This window comes from Squalius cephalus (assembly GCF_949319135.1).
Source record: "Squalius cephalus genome assembly, chromosome: 14".
NCBI classification, from domain to species: Eukaryota; Metazoa; Chordata; class Actinopteri; order Cypriniformes; family Leuciscidae; genus Squalius; species Squalius cephalus.
The window spans coordinates 32,972,553-33,000,076 of NC_137135.1; the positions used below are offsets into that span (position 1 = coordinate 32,972,553).

Consider the following 27,524-nt stretch of genomic DNA (forward strand, 5'->3'; position numbering starts at 1 on the left):
CACTGGATCAGCGGTTCAAACCCTGATAGAGAGCAGATCTGAACCACTGCACTAGACTACGGAGAACACCTACAAATATCAATCTCAATACTTTCCCCGCGTTATGTTTACTAATGAGATAATCCATTGACTTGTTTATTGTATTCAATTAAACATGAGGCAATATTCCCTTCCGTCTCCCTGCAGCTGAATTCACTGCAGTGGACAGCAGCAGTTTAGAGCCATTACAGCCTGATTTCAAATGAAAGCGGAGGCAGGTTTTAATTTGTTAGGAGTGATCAGGGAGTGAGAGCATGTCGGTGTATCGATTCCCTCTGCACAGCACAGGATGTTTTACAGCTTAAAGTCAACACCTGCGTATTACCTCCTCCTCCAGCACACCTCAACGCCAACGAGCGCGTGCGTTCCCGGCTGAATGCAGCACTCCCTTTGTTCCACATCAATCTCTGAGAGAAAGACTGAAAAGTATGTGTGTGTGTGTGTGTGAGAGAGAGGGAGAGGGAGAGAGAGCTTGTGTGTGTGTGTGTACGCGACAAAACTACAACCTTTCCGTTATAATATACAAAGTTCAGAGAAGAAAGCTTTCAGAATCATAACAGCAGCGTTTCGGTTTAGTTATTAGAGTTTGCGTCACGCGTTATCACACAACGTCGCGTCCCTCTGTGTAGAGAGAGAGAGAGAGAGAGAGAGAGAGAGAGAGAGAGAGAGATCGAGGAAAAGTGGGCGGAGTCACGGTAGAGGGGGCGGAGACGCTCACCGTTCCATTACACGGGTCCGTTTCTCCCGGTCGTGTTCAGTGCAGCAGCTACAAGATCTGAGGAAACTCACCCGCTCTCCCGTGTCTCGGATACTTTACGGTCCCACGGACGCGCCGCCCGCCCGGTCTCCAATCACCCGTTTAGTTTGGCCCCGGGAATCGAGAACAGTCCCGCCTTGAGGTGAGTGAAACGAATAATGTCGTTATAATACTATGAAGCCAATTAAACCAGAAGGCTTAAAGAGTCGAACGCGGGAAGCGCGAGCCGTTTTACTCGCCCGTTAAAGTCCGTTATTTTTGTTTGTCAGTCACCTCAGGATTTTCTCCTCAGGGACGATTAATCATATCAGATGGACATATTCAGCGGATTTATAATCCAGAAATAATCCGCGCCCTGCCTGTGAGGCTCTGGAGTTGTTTATTGGATACGAATTAGTGAGCTTTCTGATGTTTTATTGTTTGAGCTTGTTTATATGAAAGTCCTCTCAAAAGGGCTTGACGTCTTTACTTCAAGTGCCCCGTGCCTAATTTCACCTGCTCTCTCTCTCTCTCTTTCTCTCTCTCTCTCTCTCTCTCTCAGATGATGTTGAGTCTCGGTCTGTTCGTGTCTCTGGTGTTTTTGACGGTGTCGGTTACCGGCAGCAGTGATGGAAACCCGCTGGACAATGATAAGTGGATGAGCACCGTGTCCCAGTACGACAAGAGCAAATACTGGAACAAATTCCGCGATGTGAGTTTTTCCCACTATATTTCCTTATGCCACTGGGTGGACCAAATGTCCGCGTAAAGGTCTGTAGTCATTTTAATTAGCTTAATTCAGAACAAAAGTCAAAGGATGGTCTCGGTGTTTTGTTAACCTGCTTGGGAATTCTCTCAAAAATCCCTGAAAAATAGCAAAAGCTGACTGATCCTTCTTTTGTTGTCTTTCCCACTAGGTAAAAGCTTGAGCAAAATGGTGTATTACTTAAAATATAAAATGCCCTAAAGGTTTATTTTAGGGTTAGGGGTTGTCTAGTGTTTATAATATAGCCTAACGTTACATATATTCAAAAGAATGGATGTGTGTGAGCTTGTGTGAATGTGGCTGTATTCATCTAGTGTTTGTATACTATCCCTACTAAATGTAGTATGCAAGATTAGGATTAGTACATCCAGAATTAGATGACATTGAAAGCAGTATGAGTAAAGTGATAGCATAGATTAGGTAGATAACATGATTTTGCTTCTTTTTTGGCCGAATATTACTTAAAATTACTTTTATAGAAGCTCAATATGCACACTAACTTAATATCCACTAGCCTATATAATATGCAACCAGTAGTGCCAAATTATATCTGAATACATAATAACACAGGAACTGTCAGATTCAAAACGCTGAAAAACATGAGAACTGTTAGGGCTTTTTAAGTGTACAGTAAATGTTATTGGTAAGAAAGTTGTTAGGTGTGGGTATACATTTTGTATCAGGCCCATAATCATCTTAAACAGAGAGGAATCAGATCAGATTTCAGGTATCAGATATCAATGGTTGATTCTTCAGCTAGAACATTTGGCCCTTAAATCCTAAATATGTGGTTACTGTCTTGTTTACTGCCGTACTGGGATACTGGTGTGCATAGTTTTAGTATGCAGTCAAAGTATGCCAATTGGGATGCAGCCTGTGTGTTGCGTGCATGTGTTGTGTAATCCGCACTGGAGAGATTGAGATCTCGAAACGAAGCACCTGTCCATAAGTGTGTTCAGGGGTTATGAGAGTGAGATCAGGGGGGTTCGGAGGCTCTTTATATGGATGAAGTGATTGCAGGAGGTGAAATGAAGAGTCTCTTCACGCCTCTCTCTTTCACTATGCATCTCTCTCTCTCTCTCTCTCTCTCCTCTCATTCTTTATATGCCTCTCTCTTTCTCTGTGTCAGTAATTTTTCTGTGTTAATGAGAGGTGATATTATGAATGCTGATGCAGTCAGAGAATCTTTGAAAGGGAAGGTGACAAGGACATTAGCACATAATCGAACACACACACAGTCACACACACACACACACACACACATACACACACATTCTTGTACATCTGTCTTTATGAGCACATTCACTGACACAATGCAATCTCTAGTTGCTTACCCAAACCTTACCCATCACAACTAAGTGCCTAACCCGAACCCTTACCCTAAACCTACCCTTAACCTAATTATAACCTTATCCCTAAAACCAAGTCTTGACCCTCAAACAGGCCTTTAAAGGGCTCTCAGAAACCGAGGACCAGCCAAAATGTCCTCACTTTACTCTCTTTGTCCTCACTCCAATGGTCTAAAACTCAAACTGGTCCTCACAAAGATAGTTGTACAAGTACACACACACACACACACACACACACACACACACACACACACACACACACACACACACACACACACACACACACACACACACACACACACACACACACACACACACACACACACACACTTCCATGCTCATATGGTTTTAACTGAACAACCACCAACACTGGAAAAATCATAAGGGGTGGGTGGGATGACCAACAACTTGCATCTTGATATGAGAATGTGTAGATCACAATGTAGTCATTTTTCTGAAAATGTGCAAATGGTTTAGAAATTAAATAACCATCTGCTAATGGTGTTTTTTAGATAAGCCAGTAAATGAAATGCTGCACAAATGAAAGGCACTTCATCTCTTTTTTTTATTCTTTTTATTTGGAGGATAGCCTACACAGTAAAAGATCAGACTATTCAATGAGAAATGAAATCTGGCATCAATGCAAAACCAGATCCACAATACATGAGTGCAAAACTAGTATTAGATTAAATTCTCATTAGAGGAAACAATCAGAATTCCAATTTTAAAGAAATGCAACAGGTAATGATATTCTGGGAAACAAAGCGTTCTTCCACCTTGATCCATAAAATGAAAGTTAATTGATTAAATATGAGGATGCATATGTAAATTAAGTACAAAAACGTTTTACTTTGCATTAAAACTTTCAGACAAGGCTTTGTCAAGCCATCATTTAAAGTTTGTTTTGACAAGTTTTCTTTATCTAATTTAAAATCGCAAATTGCAGTATGATTTTCTTTGCATTTCAGTTCATTTTAAATTTAAATAGCAATTCTCAATTCTGTTTGCTACCTCAACTCAAACTTAATTCAATTTAAAAAACATTGTCAATTCAATTCTGAGCGCACAACCCTGCTGTTATTTAGCTGATGTATAAACACCAGCGACATATGTTGAATTCTGTTTTCTCTCATGTGTAGGTTATATATATTGTAAAACAGTTCTGCTTTAATATGTTTGCAGTTTAAATGGTAAAGCAAAATCTCTGACACACATTTCAGTGTTGTGCATTAGATACGTCATAGCTCGAAGTCCTATTTTTCTCTATAGTGGTGTATGTGTGAGTGTGTGAATTTGAGTAATAACTCCAGAAGCTCCATCAGTCTGTCAGGGTGAGAGATGACAGGTAGTGTTGAGCCCATGGTTTAAAAGCTTTAAACTAAGGGTTTTCTGAAGATTAAGCACAGACTGACATTTTTACACACACACACACACACACACACACACACACACACACACACACACACACACACACACACACACACTAGGGCTGGGTAATGACACCAATTTCACAATTCGATTCGATTTCGATTCAGTATTGATTATTTGGGATATCAGGTACAATGCATGGCAAATTTTCTCAAGGAAAACTAATCTCTTAACTAATGCTGTAAACTATGGGAGTCAGTTGTAGCCTACTAGGCTTCATTAGCCTACTATAATATTGAAGGTACAAATTAACTGATTTGTAAACACTTCAATTACACTTTTATTTATTTTTATAATAATAAAGTTATATTCAATATAAACATTTAAATGGTGGCTGTCATAAAAACTTGCCAGATTTATTCAAACATTCAAATATTGAAGAACATTAAAAATCAGAATGAATATGTAATATGGTGCATATATTTAGCAAAATCCTCCTCTCTAGAGTTAATTGTTCTAGCTGACTAACGAGTTTATGGTCGCTGGATATGGTTTTTCTGAGGTAAATGTGACGTTACATGACATTGTTTACAAGCGGTTTTACTGACGTCTTTCCACGGTTGAAACACTAATTGAGCGATTCCATGTGACATGATACGAATTTCAATAAGTTGTACCTTTTAACACATTTTCAGATGCTCATTCATGTTTATTTCACGGGGTAACTGGTATTATTAAGGTGGAAGGGAAGATCATGTGCTTCTGCTGCTTTTCTTGAGCTGAGCTGAGCCGGAGCGATCTCACGCCACAGCGCCAAAACGGTAATTATGTTTTTGAATTTCGCTAGAAAATGGACGTAATTTGAAATCTGAGACTTTGTTTCATATCAATAGTAACAAAGCACAAAGATTATTGCGATTTATTGGATGGGATGCACGCTACAATGTTCCAATCATTCATCAACTGAAGACAGGATGACTAATCGATTCTTGGGATTTAAGAATCGATATCGTTTCGTAAAAATGAGAATCGATTAAAATCGAGAAATCAATATTTTTTACCCAGCCCTAACACACACACACACACACACACACACACACACACACACACACACACACACACACACACACACACACACACACACACACACACACACACACATTTTGAAAGGATTTCTTTTTCAGTAACGGTCTGAAGCCTGAAATTAGTGCTCGTTTTAAAGGTCGTTGTGAAATCTGTGTGGGCCTGTCTAAAGCAATGCTCTGGCTGCAGCAGGTTTTATTCTGCATTGTTTTTCCATCCACTTGGCAGGTTTAAAAGCAAAAAACCCTTTACTTATGAAGACCCATTTTTGGCTGAATTGGTTTCTTAAGTTGGTATATGTATCTTAGGTTCTAATGGGATGCAGAGATAATGTTTTTTTGTCGGCCAAAACCCAAAAACGAGTTAGCATTTTAAGTCGTCGCCTTTATTTTTATAGCGCTTTATACATTAGAAATTGTTTCAAAGCGGCTTCACAGTAGGCCTGCTGAGGAAGTCGGTGTTGCCGGTGTTACACGGTATTCGGCCGTACACCGATTACATTACTTGCGGTACCGCCCCCACTGTCGCTTTGCTTTTTTCTGCTGTAAAGCAACTGTAAAAGATAATGGTATTATTATTTAGCTTTATCACTTCCGGTTCCATCGTCCTGAAGTCAGTGGGTTTTTTCCCCCCAATGTTTTCAACACAAGCTCAAGATATTTTCACGTTTTATTCTACAACATAACTTACATAAGTTTTTACTTTAACATTATAGCTTTTACTTTAACAAGTAGGTGTGGTGTTGTTCGCTGTAGGTTTTTTACTTTAGGCTTCGATATTCATAAAAGTTTTGTTCATTTGTGAAGATTATCGTGATGAAAAAATGTATGAATCATAAACTTTTGTTGGTCATAGAGCCCATTTTCTGCAATAATCCAAAAGCCAATGGAAAAATCCTATTGGCTTATACTGTAGGAAACCAGAGTGTTGCTAACTTATGGGTCGGCCTACAAAAATACATCATCACTGCAGATCTCTTTTGGTTAAGTGATCTTTTTGGTTCTAATCAAAATCTTTACTTTTTGTAAAGACCACATTAAATCAGAGTTGTTTAGTTTTTAGTCAGTGTCTATATCTTTTAGTTCATTTGAATGCTCATAAATTGACAAGATTACTCTGGCAGCAGATTTATACACATTACAAATTCTCCTTTAGGAAAACTAAACAACATTTTTTAATGATTTATCTTGCATAAAATGTTCTGCTGCAACTTCCTGTTTCATCAGGAAACACATCAACACAGAAAAGAAAAATGACCTTGTCAAGTCGTTTCTTTAAATGTGAAGGACTGACTATCCTTCCTAAGGGCTGATGGGAATGAATTGGATGCAGTTGGACAGTAGAGGTGAGGTTACAGCTGTCAGAAGATGTGGAAAGACTGGATGTGAACATGAGGTCTTATTGTTTTTATTTTAAATCATATTAATGAAATGCTGCAGGTCTTGCTTTGGGTTTGTTCTGTGCAGTTTTGTGTTGTTTAAAATATGGAAGTATTATTTTGCCATAGATGTTGAAGCTGGGGTAGGCAATTTTTAGAATGAATGTGACGACCTCCTTCAAAACACATGAACGCACACAGCAGAGTTTGCAAAGCGTCACGATACGACCTACCTCACGTCTCAAAGCACATACTATTACAATAATAATGAACAGAAACAACTTAAAGAGCTCTGACCTGTACCACCTGACTGCTGCAGATTCATTTCGACGTTGATAGTTTTGCCATTGAAACGCATAAATTCGAGTATATTCCAGCTCCGAGAATAACATCACGGGTTTCCATCTCTTCCAAATTACAGTTATGGTGTGAACGCAGCATAAGCTGGTTGTTTTGGTTCAGGAGAAACTGTTGTTTGTGTTGTGGTGCTCAGTGACTTGCGTCTTTCTTAGCATGAAACGCGCTGATGACGTGTGATCTCTGCGCGAGCAGGTTAGGAAATGCATACGTTGACAGGCAGGTAGGACATCGTATCTTTGCATACGGACCGAATTCAGTGATTGGACTTACATTTTATGGTCCTACGCCTTCCACAGACAATATATAAATATATTTAGACCACTTAACTTAATGATTGCCATCAGGATGAAGAGACTTTCATCCAGCATAGCAAAAAGTGTTTCTGGAACAAATCACCCATTTAATGTTTGTCTGGGATACATAATGTCATCATTAAATTGAGTTTGAATACTGAAATCAATCAGAGCTAAATAAAGCAACATTTAGACAGCAGAGATCCGACCATCATTTGATCATTGGAAAAGTGCAAATTCAGGAGGTGTTCTACTGACTGTACAGTTCAATTTGATTCGATTCTGTGTCCTTTTAAGTCATTTATGAGAGAACTCAAAGGGCACAATCATAAGAGAGACCTTGTGTGTGTGTGGTATGGATCCACTGGGACCGCTGTGACTGCCATGTAAATGAGCCTCATTACTGAGAAACTGCTCACCGTCTAAAGAGAGAAGCGCTGAGGACAGCAGAGGAGAGTCTGGAAATTTTGGTTTTGTCTAGGTTTGCATCGGGGATTAAAATTCTAGGCCGAAACCGAAAATTCAGGATGCGCTTGGTCAAAAGCCGAAACCAAAAAGAAATAATAAAGTAATAATAAACGTATTAATCAATCAGACTTATTTAATAATTAACACATAAGTAGCTAAAATTGAGTTGTACAAACTAGGGATGCTCCGATCAGGATTTTTGCAGTCGATACCAACTACCGATTTCTTGTCATCATGATTGACCAATACCGATACCGATCCTGATTATTCAAGCTTTATATTTAAGTGATTTGTAAGCTCTCTGTTGACACTCACTGTTAACCCTTTACACCCTGATTTCAAGTGGCATAGGGCCTACATAATGATTTTGCATGATTTCAAGTGACATACTTATAAGTAATGGCTTTATAAATCTACAGAAAAACAAAATATCATCTAGTACATGGTGTCATTTGATAGAAAACCTTTTTGAGGAAAATAGGTTTTGATCATGTTTGGAGGTTCTTATGTTACAAGACTGCAGAGAAAACCCTAGAAAAAGTGATGCAATTTATTGATTTATTTTGTTGTTATTCATGCTTGACATGAGGACTATTAGAAAGTATATGACGGGTCATAAAATCGTTTGGCTTTGTTCACAATCATATCAACTGCATTTGTGCTGCTATCTTGTGTGCCGTTATGTGTGAACCTTTATCAGACCTGCATTTCCAGTGACTTGAGAAATGAATAATGGCTTAACTGACTATCTGTCTGTCTGTCGTTCTTTTGATTGTTTCCATCATTGTATTGTTCTATCGATCATTCCACTTATTACAGTTATAAGAATTTCTTGAAATGTCATTTTTTTTAATAATTTTGCTTCCTTGTGGGACAGAAGACAAAATGACCATTGACAAACTGATCCAGTTTAATCTAGTTTGGGAAACCAGCAGTGGGTTATTATAAAGCAGCAGACTGGATAGTTTGTGAGGAAGTGCATAATTTTCAACTGTCAGTGAAACTTAAACCAGCAGTGGGTTATAGTGGTCAACCGAAATTGTTTTTTTGATGGCCGATGCCGATATCTTAGAGAGCAGGGTGGCCGATGGCTGATATAAAGCCGATATTTATTTATATATATGTATACATACACTTTATATTTATTTTAATCAATATTTAATAAATTAGAAAACAAATCTTTAAAATAAACATGCTTATACTTTAGATGGCAACTTCTTGAATCTGCAGTCCTGTTACAGTTTTTTTCACAAATAAATTAATTGTTTAAAAATATATGAATATGTGAATAAAAAGAAAGTAAACACTGTAACAGGGAACTCGGTAATCTGGTAATTTCATGTGCAATGGTAATCATATTTTTTCAAATAAAGACAAGGTAACGCTAATTTTACATACAGCACACAGTGAAAACGATATGAATATGACACAGGGCAACTGGAGATAGCACAGCTGTTTGCATTCACTCACTTCGCATCGGACCGACCGTCACGCGCAGTAACACGTTTATGCAGGCTACAGATGCACACTTCACAAGATATCACAGCTGGATTCGATTAAATCTGCAAGGTTTGTTAAATTAAATGTTTATTAGATATTCAGATATTTGTTTAAAAAATGTAGATGCACATTTGCTGAATGTTGACGGTAAATGAGAAAGTATTTTAGCCTGATTGTTTGCCTTTTCTGTTACAAATAATATAAAAGCAAACGCTTTACTTTTTCGTTTACTATTTACTTTCTTTTTTTACCAGTTCTGTCTAACAAAGTATTAGATATGACTGACAGAGATCATAAACTAATGAAGACGGAAAATGTGTGATCAGGCGCTGCCGTACTCTTCTCAGGCGCTGGTGTTCTCAGCGCCACCCGTTAAAAGTCCCGCATCCAACACTTCGGCCAATCAGAAAAACTTATCGGCCAATGCCGATATTTTAAAAATGGCAAATATCGGCCGATATATCGGCCTTGGCGATATATCGGTCAACCACTAGTGGGTTACACAAAACTGCCCAACACTGTGAAAATTTAACCCAACAAAATGACCCAACAGGCAGAATCTAGCAGTTTGGAAAAAAAAAAGAATCCAGCAAATTTTAGTGTACATTCAAATTCAAATTGCATTCTGTATTCTGTTTGCTGCCCCAATTCAAATTCAGCAATTGAATGCACTTTTAAAAGGCATTCTCAGTTCATGTCCAAGTGTGCAGTTCACCTGCATAAAATTTGTAAATAAATTCATTTGAATTCAGATAGAAGGACAAAACAGAGTGGCTGGAGTTGAGTAGATCTGCTGTGTGATGAAAATAAGAATTGAGTGCCTGTCCACTGAATGTGAATCACGCTGCACTTCAGAGCAATGCGTCAGGCACTTTAAATGTATTCAGATTCATTGTTTAATGAAGGGTTTGAGTTTATTTGGGGTTTTAAGTTATACTGAACTTGCTGATGACATTATCCTGCTCTCTGCCGCCTGATTAGAACTATTCTGGCTGCTGGTTGAAGACCAGCATGTTTAAGAGGTCCGATGTGGAGTCCTTTTCTAAAATCATTTCCTTTGTCCTACATCTGACTTCCCTTCCCCCTTCCCCCTCTCGTTCTCTCATTCACTCTCTTTGACACATTCTGACCCTGTGCTCCATCAGCCGTGAAATCAGCCCTGCAACACACACACACCTGCCTAAATCAGCTGCCATATATCGCTGACTGTTTTCTGCCATCATTAGAAGGGTCATGCACCCTGATCCAGATTATATTTTTCACAGGTTTGTTTTTGCATCTAGCTGTGCTATCTTAACGTTTGTTCCTTCTACCTTTTGTGAGCATGTGTGTTGCGACTGTTTCTATTGATTTGTTAATTCATTAGACTGGGCAGAAAAGCCGAACAGAAATGCTGAGGGAACATGACTAAGAGAGGCAGGTGTGTAAACCCACGGGATTGAACAGTGTGTGTGTGTGTTGTGTGTGCGTGTGCTGACAGACGGTATTACACTGAGTGCTCACAGCTGGGACTATGATGACTGTGCTGAGCAAGTTCTGTGAACGTGTGCATGATGAGAATAGAGGGATGAAGTGAAGGACTAGGAGCTGAAGTGTCTTAGAAAGAGAGAATTTGGAACAATAGACATTTTCATATGTCTCTATCTGAGGCTGTGTCTCAAAACCTAGAGAGCTGCAACTTTAAACATCAGTTTCTGGCATCATTGATGTGTTCAGATGTGCCTTTGATGCACAAAACATTATCTAGTAGAAAAATAGGTTTTGAGACCGAATCCTGCCCATCTGTCTGTCTGTCTATGACAACCAGATTCAGTAATTTTACTGATATGGTAAAAAGCACTACATTGCTAAATGTTATTGCATTAGTCACATACACGCACTGTTTACACACATAATATTTTCAGCATCATTACTCCAGTCTACAGTGACGCATGGCATGAGATTTCAGAAATCATTCTAATATGCTGTTTTGCTGCTCAAGAAACATTTCTTATCATCAATGTTGATAATATTTTTGTGGATTCTTTAATGAATAGGAAGTTCAAAAGAACAGCATTTATTTTGTAACCTTACAAATGTCTTACTGTCTCTTTTGATCAGTTTAATGCATCCTTGCTGAATAAAAGTATTCAACCCTAAGCTTTTGAACGGTAGTAAATGTACAATTATAAATATAAAATCCTTTTGTCTTTCTCTCTGTGGTCCATCATGGCAGACCGTGATCTGTGTTAATGTGTGAGGGAATGTTTGGCCTATTGACAGGGCTGCAGACACACCACCAATCAATCGATCAATCAGGCGCTTGAAAAGTGAGCAAAGTCCTACTGAGAGACCTGTATGGCATGATGTGGGAGTGTGTGGGAGTTTGGAGGTTAGTCTCTTCCCAGGATGCAATGCACTTTAATAGCACGTTGTTGCAAAGTTCGTTATTGTGGGAAGAAGGAGACGGGAACCGGCGAACATTCAACAGATTTTAATATAAAAGATAAAACAAATCGGAAAAAAAAGACAGCAGCCCCTCACGGACGACTGCTGTCACATTAAATAAAACATAAACAGCAAATAAAATCCAGGCCTTTCTCGATCTTCACTGTCGTCGCTCCTCCTTTATGCTTCCGCTCCTCCGTGAGAGATACGAGACCGGTGCGTCACTCATCAGTAATCTCACGGCCCTCGGACTCGTCCTGCTCGCCACACACGACACGTTAGCTGTGATTTCAGGTTTGAGGCATTTAAACACCTGAGGTAAAGCAGTGGATGAAAAATGAAAGCTTTGTGTGTTGCCTCTCTTACCTCTCCACTGTGCGCAGCCATTACTTCAAAAACAACTTCAGAAATGAACCCATAGTCCAAAAATCAGCTAATTTAGTTTGAAAAAAGATTTGTGCATTTGATATGATGATATTTCAGCAGAAAGCAGGACCTGCATTCATGTGTGTGTTTGAACCTTTGGCTTTCACCCCGTCAGTGGCTTTAGCAAGTGAAATATAGTGTTTTCTTTCATCTCAGACATATTAAAGTAAACTACACATTTTCCCATCCGTATCATTAAAGGAGGCGTGTGTTTTACTGGATGGTGAAGCTCTTTCTCAAGGTTTTTCCAGCTCACTGAATGGAGGATTTCTCTCTGTCTATGTGGGTGACAGTCTTGTCAGCGTCTCTTTGATGGGAGAGAGAAGCAGAAGTTGTTTTCCGTCCATCTGGTTTATTGTTGGTTTGTCTTCATGATACGGTTGTTTTTCTGTCTCTTTTTTAACCTCCACCCCTGTCTTCTCTATCTTTATTCATCTTTCTCTTATTTCTCATATTCCTTGAAGCAAAGCATGTTGCTGTGTGTGTGTGTGTGTGTGTGTGTGTGTGTGTGTGTGTACATACTGTATGTAGCTGCAGTTTGGGTCAATTATAACATGCATTTGGAAACAGAACATGCACCAACCATCTCCTAGGGATGGGCGATATATTATCGTTTGCGATATACCGGTAAAAAATCTCCTCACGATAAGAATTATTAATCTTCCCTCGATAATAACGATAAAGCCTAGTTGATGACGTATTTCTGTTTGTGACCCATTCACAGCTCACGTGCAGAGCGAAAACACAGACAACTTGATTAATATTCATGAACCCAGCAGCTCATCAATTCTTAGTACGGTTTAGGTTGTTATTAGTAGTAGTATTCTTATCTTACCAGTATTATTGTTCGTTATATTTTTTTTTTTACAGAAACACTGAATGACCAACAATGTCTTGAGCACCACCAGTCCAAAGTTCAGTTAAAATGACAGATGTGCATTCATACTTTTTCATTCATACATGGTTACCAAGTTTTAGTTCTAATTACTTAGTTCTATCATTAAATAATGCTTGATTATTTGCACTCTCTTTTGAGTATCTCTCTTTTGAAAAAAAAAATAAATATATAAAAAAATCGTGTTTTATTTCAGCTAGTTGCCAAGACAAAACCTCTCATTTTTGTTTAGTATAAGTTGAAGTACTAAAATAACTAAAACTAAAACCTAATAAAAACTATATAGACAAAACTATTTAAATATATATTATATATATAAATATAAACACAACTAAATTACTAAAACTTTAACTAAAATAAAAAATAAAGTTAAACCTAATTCAAATTATTAACAAACACTAAATGTATATGCTAGCAGTGTTATCTAATAAGCCTAAATTCATTTGGTATAGACTCATGAAGGACTACTTGTTAATCAATCTCCAATTGTTGGTAACATCTTCATTAGAAAGCCAACCTGTGATGTTCATCTGGTCGAACAGAGACTTTCCCAGAGTTTAATGTTCTGGTCTTGGAGGTCTCGGTCTCAGGCTCAGTGTGAGATGAATAAATGATGAGCGTTTAATAAGGAGGTGAGACAGCGAAGTCCAGCGTTCAGCTCTCCTCCACAGAGACGGGAACAGATTTCTCGCCTGTCTGCTGTTGAGCTATCACCCCTCAGTCTTTCTCTTCAGCGCTGGAAACTGCTGATTCTGGTCTCTGACTCAGACGCTTTTCATACTGTACGGTCGGACCGCATGTCATCAGTAATTAGTGATGCGTGAAACGAGTTGTCAGCCAGGCACCATCAAACGATCCCTGAGAAAAAGAGGACGAGAAAGAGGGAATTAAAGTAGTAAGATGGAGAGAAATGAAGGATAAAGGTGCAGAAAAATAAGAAGTAGTGATAGATGATCAGTCAAGCACCTCATCCAGTGGGGAGTTTATTATGCTGCTTTAGTACTTCTTTGCGTGCGCGTGTGCTACTTTGAATATGTGCTCAAGAGACAATTTATCTCCTGCTGCGTGGAAATATGGCAGCGCTTTTTCATTAGTAGGAGGAAATAACGGGTGCAAAGATGGCAGAAATTCACTTAGCTGAGATAATGCACTTTCACATGCGCAAGCGTTGACCAGAATGACGGTAGCCTATATGTGTGACAGTCTCTAATGGTTGAACACATTTCTACTGCCTTTGTCATAAAATGTATAGCACAATAGATTTATTAAACGGTTAGGCCTAGTTCACCCAAAAATGAAAATTATGTCATCATTTACTCACCCTCAAGTTGTTCCAAACCTGTATGAGTTTCTTTCTTCTGTTGAAGACAAAATAATATATTTTGAAGAATGTTGCTAACCAGACAGTTGACGGCACTCATTGACTTCCATAGTCGGAAAATGTCATTTTTGGGTGAGCTATCCCTTTAACTCAGCTATCAGTGGGCAGGACTTATTTACACGTGAAAGCGATGAAGAAACATTGTAATACAGTGTGAGACGAGACATAATTTGCTCCAATTAAACAGAAATGTGACTTTTAAGTATTTAATTCCCTGGATTATCCAATAAAGCTATTAATCCATGTTTATGTAATGTATAAAGCAAACATTTATGGAGAGTGATGTCTGATTTATAAATTAATGACTGTGCTTTTAAACAACTTGTTTGAGAAGATTCACAAATCAGACTTGAGTTTTGAATTGTTTTGACTCGGTGTTACAGATCCAGATACACATTCACATTTATTTATATTTTATTTTAATTTCATTTTAATTTATTTTTTTATTTAAATTAATATAATATATAATAATTTTATAATAATTAAAAAAATATGTATGTATGCATGTCCATGTTGAAATGCTGTGTGGTCGTACGTCTGAAATCTGCATTGTTTTCGGCAGCAGAGAGGGAAACAGTTGGAGCGCCTTTTGCTTCTGGAAACATATTTCCAGCTCATTTGTTAATATCATGTGTAATACAGAACAGATGTCAGGATTATGATAACCAATAGAGATGCACACACACAAATATATGCACTGGTGAATTTATGGATGTGCTTGCATGGGGTTTATGTGTGTGTATTCGAATTATTCATTCATTTGTCATAATTTGTGTGCACTCATAAATATAGATTGCAATTCAATGAAGGTCCATCATCTCTCTCTCTCTCTTTATGTGGAATCTTTCAGATGCTTCAGACGAGTGAGAGTGAAGCGTCTATTTCAAAGTATTTCTGACACTTTCTCTTTTATCTGTCTCATCTTATCCGTCTTCTTTTTTCTTTGTCCATTTCTCTTGTTCTTTTACAGGAACTATTGTAAAGCTGAAAACACGGCACAAGGTTTTTTCGAATATCACAGGCTGAATCTCAATTCATGTCCTAAACTAGATTTTTATATTTTCTGAAGAACATGCGAGTGCTTGCCTGTGCACATCTGCCATGAGTTCAGTAGTCCTGCACTTTTTATGTCTGTGTGATCTTCTGGCATGCAGATGTGACTCGGGTCCCTCCTTTAAAGGAATAGTTCACTTAAAATGAAAATTTTTGTCATCATTGTCTCTCCCTCAAGTTGTTTCAAACCTGAATGAATGTCTTTCTTCTGCTGAACACAAAGGAAGATATTTTGAAGAATGTCAGTAACCAGTCAGTTAATAGACATAGTAGAAAAAAAAATCAAGCGTAGTGTCAGTTCTGGCAGGTCACGTTAGTCAAGCTCGCATCAGCTGATCCACGTCTACCTATAGGAATACGACGCCTATCAGTGTATACATATATAAGCTCCTTCAGTATTATCAACAGCTATCGTGTTTTTTAGAAGCTAATTACCCTCCTCCCTCCCCAGCTCCTCCTCTCGTCAGTCAGGGTTTGGCATTCTGATTCCCCTTGAATCAGAATAAATTCTCGAATCACGTTGTACTTTAACCTGTTAAGCTTCACCAGTGCGTCGGCGCACTGAAGCGTTTTTTATTTATTTAATTCAAAATTACTATCAGATTTAATGTTATACCTTGACAAACTATACATCATTAAAAAGATATAAGACTCAAGTTTCAGTATTTGACCACTATTGTATTCTGAGAAACTCATAGTGACAGTTATGTCTTAATTTGTGTCAGGAGTTATGAAATGAAAAAATGAGTCGATACCTTTAATATGAATTATGCGCGTCAGCTGCTTTCATTCATAAAAAACTCCCGTGCTGTCGTCATGACAGCGATACACAAAACAACGTCCCTCAGGGCTTTAGCTCAAAAATGTGCAGATTTGGAGAAATATTGATAGATTCTTTTAGATTTACATCATATTTCTATAGACAGGAATAATATTTATTGAATTTATACCCAAATGCGTCAATGTAATCTTTATGAGCGTTTGGTATTCTAATTCACAGTGTTTTCAATTCATACCAATAGCCTGAGGGCGCTATATGCACAGTAATATAGTCCATATATGAAACATGAAGAAGAGCCATGATCATGTGACATTCCAGGAAGCCTCGAACACACACAAAGCTACAGAGTTCGCGCTGTAAAATGCAGATACAGATGTTTTGAAGACAATAAACATGATTGCAATGATATCTGATTTGACTGTGTTCTTCAAGCCATGCCAGGTATTTTCATAATAATATATTATATTTATAATGTAATGCTAATCTATATAGACTTCATCATTGTGCATAATACTATCAAATAATATATTTTCTGTCTGATTTTTTTATCTGAAGCTAAATTAGATCACAGAATATTATTTAAAACATTCGGCTTGAGTTATAAAGTACGTTTTGAGCATAAACATGGTTTTAATCTCATATATTGTCGTGTATTGATGGTGTGCTAAGCTAACATGCTAGCTAGCCCTAACTGTTAGTCACATGACATGGTCTTGAAAAACATTTAACTAAATACAGAGTTTTGGGCTTATTATCTTCAGATTTTAAACATAAAATGTTTAGACATGTGGCTTTAGCTGTAGTGCATTTCTAGATTGCTCCAGTGCCAACTTCAATTTTATTTTCATGAGGATGTTTCATAAAAAATAATTTCTAATAACTTTACAAAACTTTGAAGCTATTTATAACAATTTTTGTCATTACGACAATAATTAATTCTACATTTACAATAAACTGCCAGGTGTCAGCTTTCAAACGAGATCATACTTGTGCTTTTAGTACAAAGGGTTCATGAACTGTATCTGTTTCAGTTTGGGTATGTCATTTCTGGGGATTTTTCAAAAGTGGCGTTGCAGCTTAACAGGTTAAAAATCTTGAAGTAATGATATCTGCAATACATTCATGTTGGTTCTGTTCTGTTTACCCTAAGGGGGGTTATTGCTGCTCTTATTCATGCTAGGCTGCATAGATGCGCAGGGAGTTCTTGCCCAGAACAGAACCATACCGCCAATCCAAATTGTATGCTAATTGTCAATTGTATTTGACAATCGTGGTCCTGACTGAAATTCTATGGAAGTCAATGGGGTACATCAACTGTTTGGTTACCGACATTCTTCAAAATATCTTCTTTTGTGTTCAGCAGAAGAAAGAAATTCATACAGGTTTGAAACAATGAAATGATGACAGAAGTTTCATTTTGAAGTGAACTAATCCTGTAATGTAAGTCTATGGAATTGTTTTGACTAAGTCTGATCACTTAGTAAAGTTACTGCGTGCACTTTCTTTGTATTGTGTAGTAAAGTATGTGCATTGGCATTCGGGCGCAGGCATCTTTTGTGGTGTTCTGTATGAGTCCTCTGCTTTCTGATTGAATAATAGTGAGTCACAGTTACTCCCAGACAGATCATTCTTTGACCTTCACTGTCAGACTGTTATCTCACATTCACACACAGGCACGGAAATGATCATACATGCTGATTGTAGTGTTGATTCTCATTGGGGGTTGTTTCATGCTGAATGACTGACAGCTCCTCTGGTGAGATTTATTATACGATGCGAGTACCAGCATTGCCAGACTCCACATTAATAGAATTTAAGGGAATAATAATTAGGGTTTTTACCATCAAAAGAAAATGAGTACAACTGCACCCTCAGGAAAAAAATAAATAAATACAAAAGCTGTCACTGGGGCAGTACCCTTTGAAAAGGTCATGAACTAATATGCAGTAGGATGCACCGATTGGCTTGATTTTTTTTTTTAATTCAGTATCATTAAAATGATTAAATTTCATTATAAAGTCTAATAGTAATACAATTATACACTTTTTTTTTTTTTCATTTAAAATAATACATTCTTTGTAAAAAGCATTTTCGGCCAATTGCATCCAGAATGTTCGGTTTTGGCCTAGAATTTTCTTTTTGGTGCATCCCTAATATGCAGCTTTAAGATATATGCACCTTTTATGGGTAAATAATGTACATTTTGAAAATGTACCTTTTGAAAGGGCACCCGCCCCAGTGATAGATTTTGTAATTTTCTTTTCTGAGAGTATGTGCACGTTTCAGTGCATTTCGTTTTTTAGCAGTTTCAAATGCGAACTCATAAACATTCATTATAGATGTCGGTCATACAACTTCTTCCTGTCTGAGTGGGCGAACCTTTCGCAAATATTTTGGCCCGATTTGCAGTCTGGCGGAGGAGTCAATGCTTTTAGGCCAGTTAGAGTTGACGGGTTTCACAGAAAATTGCTTAGTGTATTATTGGCACAGACTAAGATTTTTTTTAGCTTTAGACTTTGATTCCATCCTGTCAGTTGATGTCAAACATGTATGATATTTTGAACCTTTTTTAGAACATATTGCTTTCATTTATCATGTCTCCTAGCAACATCAGTCTTGCATATCTGCCATGTTTGGAGTTTTTTAACACTTTTTTTTCTTCTTTGTAGTTCTGAATCGAATCCTCTTACAAGCACAATGGGTTGTGGGCAGTATTAGAGTGTTAATTAATTTAATTAGAGTATTAGTATTAGAGTGTGCACAGATCTGCACTTCTAATTTTGGATTTTCAAATGCTATTTAGGATGCAAAGTATGCGTATTGGAACGCATCATACGTTCTTCAGGATTCTAGAAGCTGCAGTGAGAGCATTAGGTCTGATCACACAAGAGCCCATCGTCTGATATAAGCGGGAGGCTTAACCGCCCGGCAGGGACTGCCAGAGATCAGACGCTCTGCAGACTCTCTCTGTTCAGGGTCTGTCTGTACTGGGGGATTCGACAAGATTTCTGCTCGCTCGTAAATCCCTGGGATTTCTGGATGGGATGTGCATTGGGACTGGTGCGGTTCTGGGGTGACACAGAGGAATATTGGGTCAACTGGATATAGACTGATTACAGACTGACATTTCAGAGTTCATTTGCAGCGTCCGCTGAGTTTATGGAAATTAGTCTGTCTGTGCCGAAAGCTTGCCCGGATCACACTTGTGGGATGTCCACATTACAACTGGGAGAGAGAAGCGTTTGTGATCCTAATAAGACTCTTTGTGGTTTAGGCACTGTTAAAAATGGGACGTTGTTGTTGTTGTTTTTTACCACTTGGGATACAACATGAAAAAAGAAAGAAAGAGGACAGAAGTTATATAACATAAGCTAGGGCTGTGTACAATATATAGTCATACTATTTTTTAAAGTATTGCATCAATTCTGTGGGTTTATTTATTTAGTCTCCTATAGTTCAATTAATTAAGAAGCAAGTCTAAATAAGTGTAATCTATAAGAGTTTCTTCTACACACCTGCTGAATTATGATGTGTTGTACTATGCAAAAGTGAAGTGTTCCTTCTATTCTGTTTCACACTCTCGTCTCTTGCAGTCTCTTTTGATTTCTTTATGAGTTATCTATTCTTTTCATTTGCAGATCATTTAAGATCAAGTGCTTGACATGCAGAATTCATTCAGTTTTTATTTGCATATAATATCAGCCCTACTGTAGATGTGCTAGTTTTTTGGCGGGGGGGTTTTGTTGTAAATTTGACCCTTTGACTTAAATTGATGAAATTTTTTTTAACATTCTATTTTAAATTTGAAAATCTCCCTTTAACTGAAATTGTTTTTTAAATGATTCTTTTAAATTATTTTTTTTTCTTTAAAAAAAAAAGTTTTTCTTTTTAAAGGCACTTGAAAGCCCTGGAAAAGTGCTTGCATTTCACTCTCAAAAGTTTGCATGAACCCTGAAAGGAATAATGTAAAAACATATGACTATTTCTTCCACAATACCATGGTTACAGTTAGCGCTGCTACATTAAATCCATGGTGAATGTTTTGTGGACTGATATACATGGTTAATAACAGAATTCTGCATTGGATTTGAATGCTTTCCACTAGTTCTTGCTGCGATGTTGTTAATTCTGAGGCAAATTCAAACGCTATCTCACTGGATCTCCCAGCGCTGTGTAGTAACCGTGTCACATGCTCGAGATTGTCCCGCGAGTAAACCTGTTCTGAGCTCAGCGCAGCTCAAATGAGTTGCATGGTTTCGTTTCACTTTTATTTTGTTTTCCGTATGATGTTCCTCATATGTAACATAAAAGGCACCAGTGCGACCTCTAAAAATATTTAGTTGCACTGACAGAAAAAAAGGTTGCAAATTGTGACCATTTGGTCGCACTCTTGGAGCTCTGATATATTTAACCATTTATACAAAACACAACTCACTATAATTCATCTGTAAAATGAGGGATTGTGCCCTATCATAGTGATCTAGGATTATAATGAAATAGAAAAGCAGATTTATCAGCCCATTTTGTGTTAATTTATCTTTTCATGCCTTTGAAGTTTGCTGTTATCTTATCGCCACTATCTCTGTTTGCTCTGTGCACCAATCAGTGAGTATTTGCATATTCCTGATGTTTTGCTGCAGGATTATTAGAAAATAAATATGACTCAATGGATTGTGAAACCTTTTGTGAATTAATCTGATTACTATACCAATTAAATGTAATTTAAATGTGTTTTACACCCTGCCTGCTCAGCGAGCAAATGACGCACCGCAGCACATCAACGCTGAAACACTCCCATTATTATCAACGAAACTGTCCATGCTCACACTGAATTATAATCAACGTGTTCACAACCTCTTCCTGCACGCTTTTTCACTTTTGCCGCTTACGCTGCTGGTATGACACGTTTCAAACACTTTCTAAGAATGCCTTTGGAGTTTTTACTGCTGATTCATTTTCTTTTCATTCTGCCTTTATGGCCTCTTTCTCTCTCTCTCTTTCTATAGTGTCTATAACCCTGTTCGGCTGAATTGGTCATTATCTCTGCTGCTCCCCGAGGCCACAGTCGCAGACCTGTACATGTGCACGCTGTTTTGCAGAATCTTTAATAATTCACAAAGTGGGCACTCCTGCTCTCCTACACCGCTCTCTTGAGAAAATTATAAAGGGGGCAGTGATTAATTTCAAATGTTTTGGTAATTAATATAGCTTGTCATTGGTTGGGTGAATATATTGAATATTTACAATGTATTCACAATGAAATTGCTGATGATTTAGCATTTAGAAACAGTGTGAATCACAATAACTTGAATGCGGTTTTAATTGTTTGTGTGGTTTCCCAAAAGCAGATTAGTAAGGCAATGTTGTAAGTGCATCACAAATTTAAATTAAGTTTACAAAATGTATTAATTTATGTAAATTTTTCTTGTCATTTTTTTTTATTTAAAACTCTTAGCAAGTCTTGGCAGAAATGTTCTCTGAGCTGTGGCATTTGACATGCTTTAAAATGTTTTATGTATTAAGGTAAATATAGCACTTTATTACTATTGTTCTGTTAGTGCATGTCAGGGACATTTTTAAATATTATTCTTACTGTTCATTTAGTTGAAAAATATTCTATGATAAAGTTTTTGCTAGAATTTTACTGTATTCTTAATCAGTTGAATCTATTTTAGTGCATTAATGGCTGTTTGGTCAAACTTATGGATACTCTGATTGGGAAGAAACAGCAATACCTCCCTTTTAAGCCATTTCAGTATACAGTAATACATATTGTCAGAAGGATGAAAATATCAAGAGAATATTTTGTTTTTAGCTACATATCACTCAGTCTTAGTTAATGTGTGTTATGTGCGTAAATTCTCGTTTGTAGTTTTGCTTGTGGCAGGTGAACGGCCTCATGGGAGCGTCCGCTGTTCGTGGAAACGGCTCCTCTGGGAGCAGTAAGGCCTGTTTTGGATATCTAATCCTTGAGGAATATCCTGAGCGTGTTTGGTGCAGTTGCTCTTGGATTTCATGTTGTCAAAGCGCAGCTTCTGAACCCTGGGATGCTCTCGGTGGAGCTGAACGAACAAGAACTACAAGAGCATCACTCTTAAGTCCATGTGTGCGATTAAAGGCCTGACATTTCCCCTGTTCTTCACGCAGGCCGAGTTCAAACTGTCCAGTGCCGAGGATATCCAAGAGCTTCTCCATGTTAAATGATGATGGGATGTTTTCTTCTGGGGGTGTTTGTACACTAGAGCTGTTGTTCTGTTTGAGTTCAGGTTGTTTTGGTGTGAAGGCTGTTTTCTGAACACAGATAAACTGAACTTGTACTAAAGGAGGTTTGGGATTTTCTGTTACTTTGTGTGTTGATCAGTTTACAGTTTGTATGCATTGCTTCCATCTTTGCAGACTTAGCTCAGGAGAGCCATTTAAGTTTTGGTAGTAAAACCAAAAGGGACTATTAATGACTATTAATATGTAATAACTTATTATTATTTGTATTAACAGTATTAATATTATTGTTTTATAGACATATTGAAATATAATCACAACAGTTTGGCCAAGTTGTGCAAGCCCTACAAACAAGCACAGTTCCCCCCCCACCCCACCGCAAATCATGTAGCCCTATTTTGAGGACTGTGCTTTTAACAGGCATGTGTAGGCCTAGATATTATAACTATGATTCAAATGTACTGCGTTTCAAATAATTCGACGTGAAAGGAGACTTGCAGGGGACCCGTAATCAAATCGATATGAAAGGTTTTAGAGGATAGGTAGACTGGAGCCGTCCTCTATCAGTTGAAAGAAGAGCGTCCGTCTCCACTGATAGACCTTTATTGTCACACGCAGCGGGTGTCATAATGCTGGGCTGAATCCGCTGGTCTAATGACAGCGTTCACTGGCGCCTGTTATTGATTACTGTAGGTCTGATGCAGCGCAAATGATGAGCTGGTGGGATGAAAAGAATCTCACTGATTGGACTGTCCAGTGTGTAACACTCTGACTTGTACATTTACATGGAACCTTATTTGCGGCCCAATGAAATCCATTTAATTTTTTCTTAAATTCTGTTTTTCCATTTTAATTTTTTCTGAATTCCGTGTTAATGGTTTCATTTCAATTTTAGTTATCAAAAAGCATGTCTAATTAATTGAAATAATGAAAATTTATTTAACAATTTATTAAAAAAATATATTTTTCCTCAAATTACGTGTTTTTCGCTTTTTTTTTTTTTTAAATATGCCACTATGAGATGTTTTTTTAAATTTTTTTTTTTATAAATTATGTTTTTGTCTGCTTTCAGTTTTTCAAATTGCAATGCAACAGAAATTAATTGTTAAAATTAATACCTGAAAGGAAAAAATTAAAATATACCTTAAAGTGCTTGAGTATGTGTAGACGGAAATGCACCGCTCATTCACACAGTGAAATGCACAGCATGACTTCATATTTCAATTGCAGTCTTTTGTGCTTTCCGTGTTATACAGTAAATTTCATTTTGACTGGATACTGTGATTCCGTCGTGTGTTTTAAGCGTCGCAGAAATCATAGGGCCCTACATGTAGTATAAATTAAGGCATGAGTTGGAGCTCATGTAAGCCGAATACTGGCATTGTGTTTATGGATTAGCCTATGTCTCATAATTAGCGTAACCATAACCACAGCAAAATATGTGGAGGACTGCAGTTTAAACAGGCATGTATTCAGCTCAGGAAATGTTGAGAGTTTTTGTTTGCAGCTTTGCATGACATTAATGAATTTTATTGATGGAATAAGGGCATTGTTTGTTGTGTTTAACCACTTTACCTTTCTTTGAGCTGGCAAACATTTTGCATTTGCAGGCTGTTAGTACCAGCTGCAACAAACAAGTCTAATGCATTTGTATTGATCATATTGTGCTGTGGGTTGTTGTGTAGGAACAAAATAGCAGTTAAAGTACCACATGCGAATAATTGATATAATATGGCAAGTGACTTTTAAACAGGATTGACGATGTCTGACTGGCAATTATGAGACTATTGTTGTGCATATAAACCAGGGTTCTTATAGTTAAGGCGAGACACGGCAGGCAAAAACATCGATTTTTCATGCAGTGGTAAGTTTTGAGATTTTGGGCTAGTTTACTCCTTCAATATGTGTTCTTTCAAGCTGCTATAAAGAGAACGTTGAAAATATACATTAAGATGTTTATTTTATCACATTTTGTTTACTTGCAGAAGTAAGTTTCTCCAAAATTTACCAAGAAGTTAGCATTCCAACGCGACATGCCGAGTTCCGTCTGTTTACTGAAGTCTGTCATGACCGGTATCGTTGTAAAGCTCTGAGTCTCCTGCACAACGCTATGTAACCCAATATGGGCATTTCCTTTCTATCAGTAACCAATCGTGAATGTCCAAAGGGGGATTTAAAGCTAACGCTGAAATCTCATTTAGAGCTAGGCCTATTTAAATCTTTAACTGCCGTTTTCTCAAAATTAGTTTTTTGTCATTCTCCAGTACAAACATCTCAGCCTATGTAGCACCTATGTACACCAAACTTTCCAGTTATACACTTCATTTTCAGAGGGATTTGTTAATAAATCATTCCTGGCCTGATTTATGTGACATTTTAATAAAAAATATATTGCGAAAATCTATTTTTTTAGGCTATGGACAGTATATTTTGACTTCCTAGGTAATGAAAGAATATATCCTGAAATCCCTCTGAATTTTTTTTTCATCTTGTGTGTAAACAAAATGAAAAAAGAATTTTACACCTGGCTTTATCATATGTTCAGATCTATCTACCGAAAATATATGCAAAATCGTGCATATTTAATGAGATAATGCCTAATTTGCATAATTAAACATACAAATTGTAATACATTTTTTATATACTTGTGTAAGTAATCAACTGAGGAAGTTTCATGGTGATATCTATTATTTTAAAATTTTACCCTATTCACCTGTAGTGTCTCGCCTTAACTAAAACTGAAACCAATAAGGTAATTAATAATTACCTTAAATTTCAACTATTTGCCAAGGAAACATTCAGATTTTTTTTTTTTACTTTAACTTGATATACAAAAATAACGTAAACAAACACAGAAATAAAAATTTATAAAAACTGTAGAAATATATTAAAAAACAAAAAAAAAATATTAAAACTTTATCTAAAATACAAAAATAAAACCTAATTCCAAATATGAATAAAACAATTGTAATAGTATCTCAATGATGCTAAAATAACACTGATGTAGACTGGCCACTGAGTGCAAATGTTTTTCATGTTCCAGAGCTACTGTGGTGAGGTTGTGCAGCTCAATTGTAGTGCTTTTTCTCAAACGTCACCAGATTTTGTTGAATGGGTAATTTCACACTCTGTGGTTTTGTGGTTCTGAATGTGTTGGATCATGGTTGTAAAATCAGCTGCCATTCATACTCAAACACAAGACTTCAACACACATATACATAGTCAGTGAGAGGCTAACACGACATCTCATGTATTCATAGTTTTCAGTCACGTGACTGGCGCAGAGACCTGGCGGGCAAAACATCCATAGAACTGCAGAACAGGCCAGTCATTTTGCCATCTCAAAAGAAGAAAAACTAAAATATGTGATCAAAATGCAAGTTTTTGGCACTTTTGATCCATATAAAAGACTTTAGATATACAAAGACAGTGCACTCATATTACTATGAATGGGAGAAAGTATGTATATGGCGGCACAAGTCCCGCCTTTTAAATAAAGAGCCAATCGCCATTTGACCTATCGGTAAGCCCCTTAGTTACTGTTGCTAACTCAGACAAACAAACAGAGTTGCTAACTGTGCTAACTGTCTTACAATGACAGCTGTCAATGTGAAAACCTTGTCCCAAGATGTTTTTGATCAATTTTGGACACAGAAGGACCACCTCTCGTCAAGGAGCATTCAAGTGGGATTTATATATGCCATGGAGGAATATATAAAAGATTTTAAAATAAATATGGTGGATAACAAGATTAATTTGGAAGCGAAGGTTTACAGATCTCAATGCAAGCGGGAGAAGCCTCATGTTACGGTCGTCACGATTTAATTAATTTACATTTAACCAGTTTAATATGGAAAGACCTTCGTTTATGTGTATTTGACCTACACTGTACATGACGTGAGAACAGTTAGCTATTTAGGTTTGTACGTTAGCATGAACTCACTAACTTTAATTGTAACTTAATGAGAGTATGACAAGCAGAAAATAAACGTTTTCATCTTCATTGGGACTGGCGTTGAATCCTTAGGAAACAAGGTTACTGCGCCCACATCATTGATATTATAAATAAACCGTGCACATATTGCACAGATAATTTGTCCGTTCGCGCAAATCTTATCACACTTTTGTAAACACACGCAAGGTACGATGATTCAATACATGAATACCCATGCCCATCCTCTCAGGAAACCTGGATTAAATTTTACATAAACACCATTAAACGTTTAATGTTTCTCTATGGCGCTGAAACCTAAAGATGTCCGAGTTTCGGTCCCCGTGCAACTGACACTTAACTGCCATTGGCTCATCTGCGTTTGAGGGGAGGGGCTTACCGATAGGTCAGTTGGTAAAGTCATCGCATCACTGCAGCTGCCATTAAAAGCTCCGCTTGCTATAGAAACAATCAGTGTTCTGAGACGTGCCCTTAGGGCTGCACATGCAAATTGGCTGGTCTAAGCTGAAAAATGCATTTTTTTGTCATGATTTGAGCGTTTAGAAAATACATTTATGAGACGTTATTGTCAGATTTCATTGGTGTTTTCAAATATGAAATTTAATCTTAAAGGAGAACTCCGGTCCATTTTAAGCTCATTTTTTTGTACATTTGGAGTGCTGTCATTACAGAGAACAACGACAAAAATCGGTGTTGCCTACATCGTGTTATCCTCTTTTTAAAATTTGCACCCTGTTGACTTAAATGGAGTTCGGGCGCATGATCGTACGTACTAAACCTATGCGCGTGAATTCGACAATCGACTACTGTGGACTTCAACCGAAAACAGGATGTAAATACAGGTATGTGCGCTGGCTGAAATAACATCATTTTTATTCATATCTTTCACATCTACTGCAGTCAGATTCATCGCGTGTTGACTCTGAAGGAATCACTCACATGGCTGGGCACTTGTAATGACACATCAAGGATGTTAAGAGGCTAAAAGCAGGTTTAAAACTTGCCCCATTGAAGTCAACAGGGTGCAAATTTTAAAAAGAGGATAACACG

At 37.4% G+C, this 27,524-nt stretch overlaps 1 protein-coding gene across 1 annotated transcript in view; it reads left to right on the top strand.

Moving 5' to 3' along the window:
• Positions 1–724: 724 nt before the first annotated feature.
• The window catches only part of spock1 (SPARC (osteonectin), cwcv and kazal like domains proteoglycan 1), a 184,728-nt gene continuing 157,928 nt past the window's right edge, over positions 725–27,524 (top strand). The window contains exons 1-2 of the mRNA XM_079893507.1: positions 725–938; positions 1,338–1,487. Coding sequence (XP_079749633.1) covers positions 1,338–1,487 — 150 coding nt within the window. The 5' untranslated portion in view covers positions 725–938. The remainder of the gene's footprint in view (positions 939–1,337; positions 1,488–27,524) is intronic.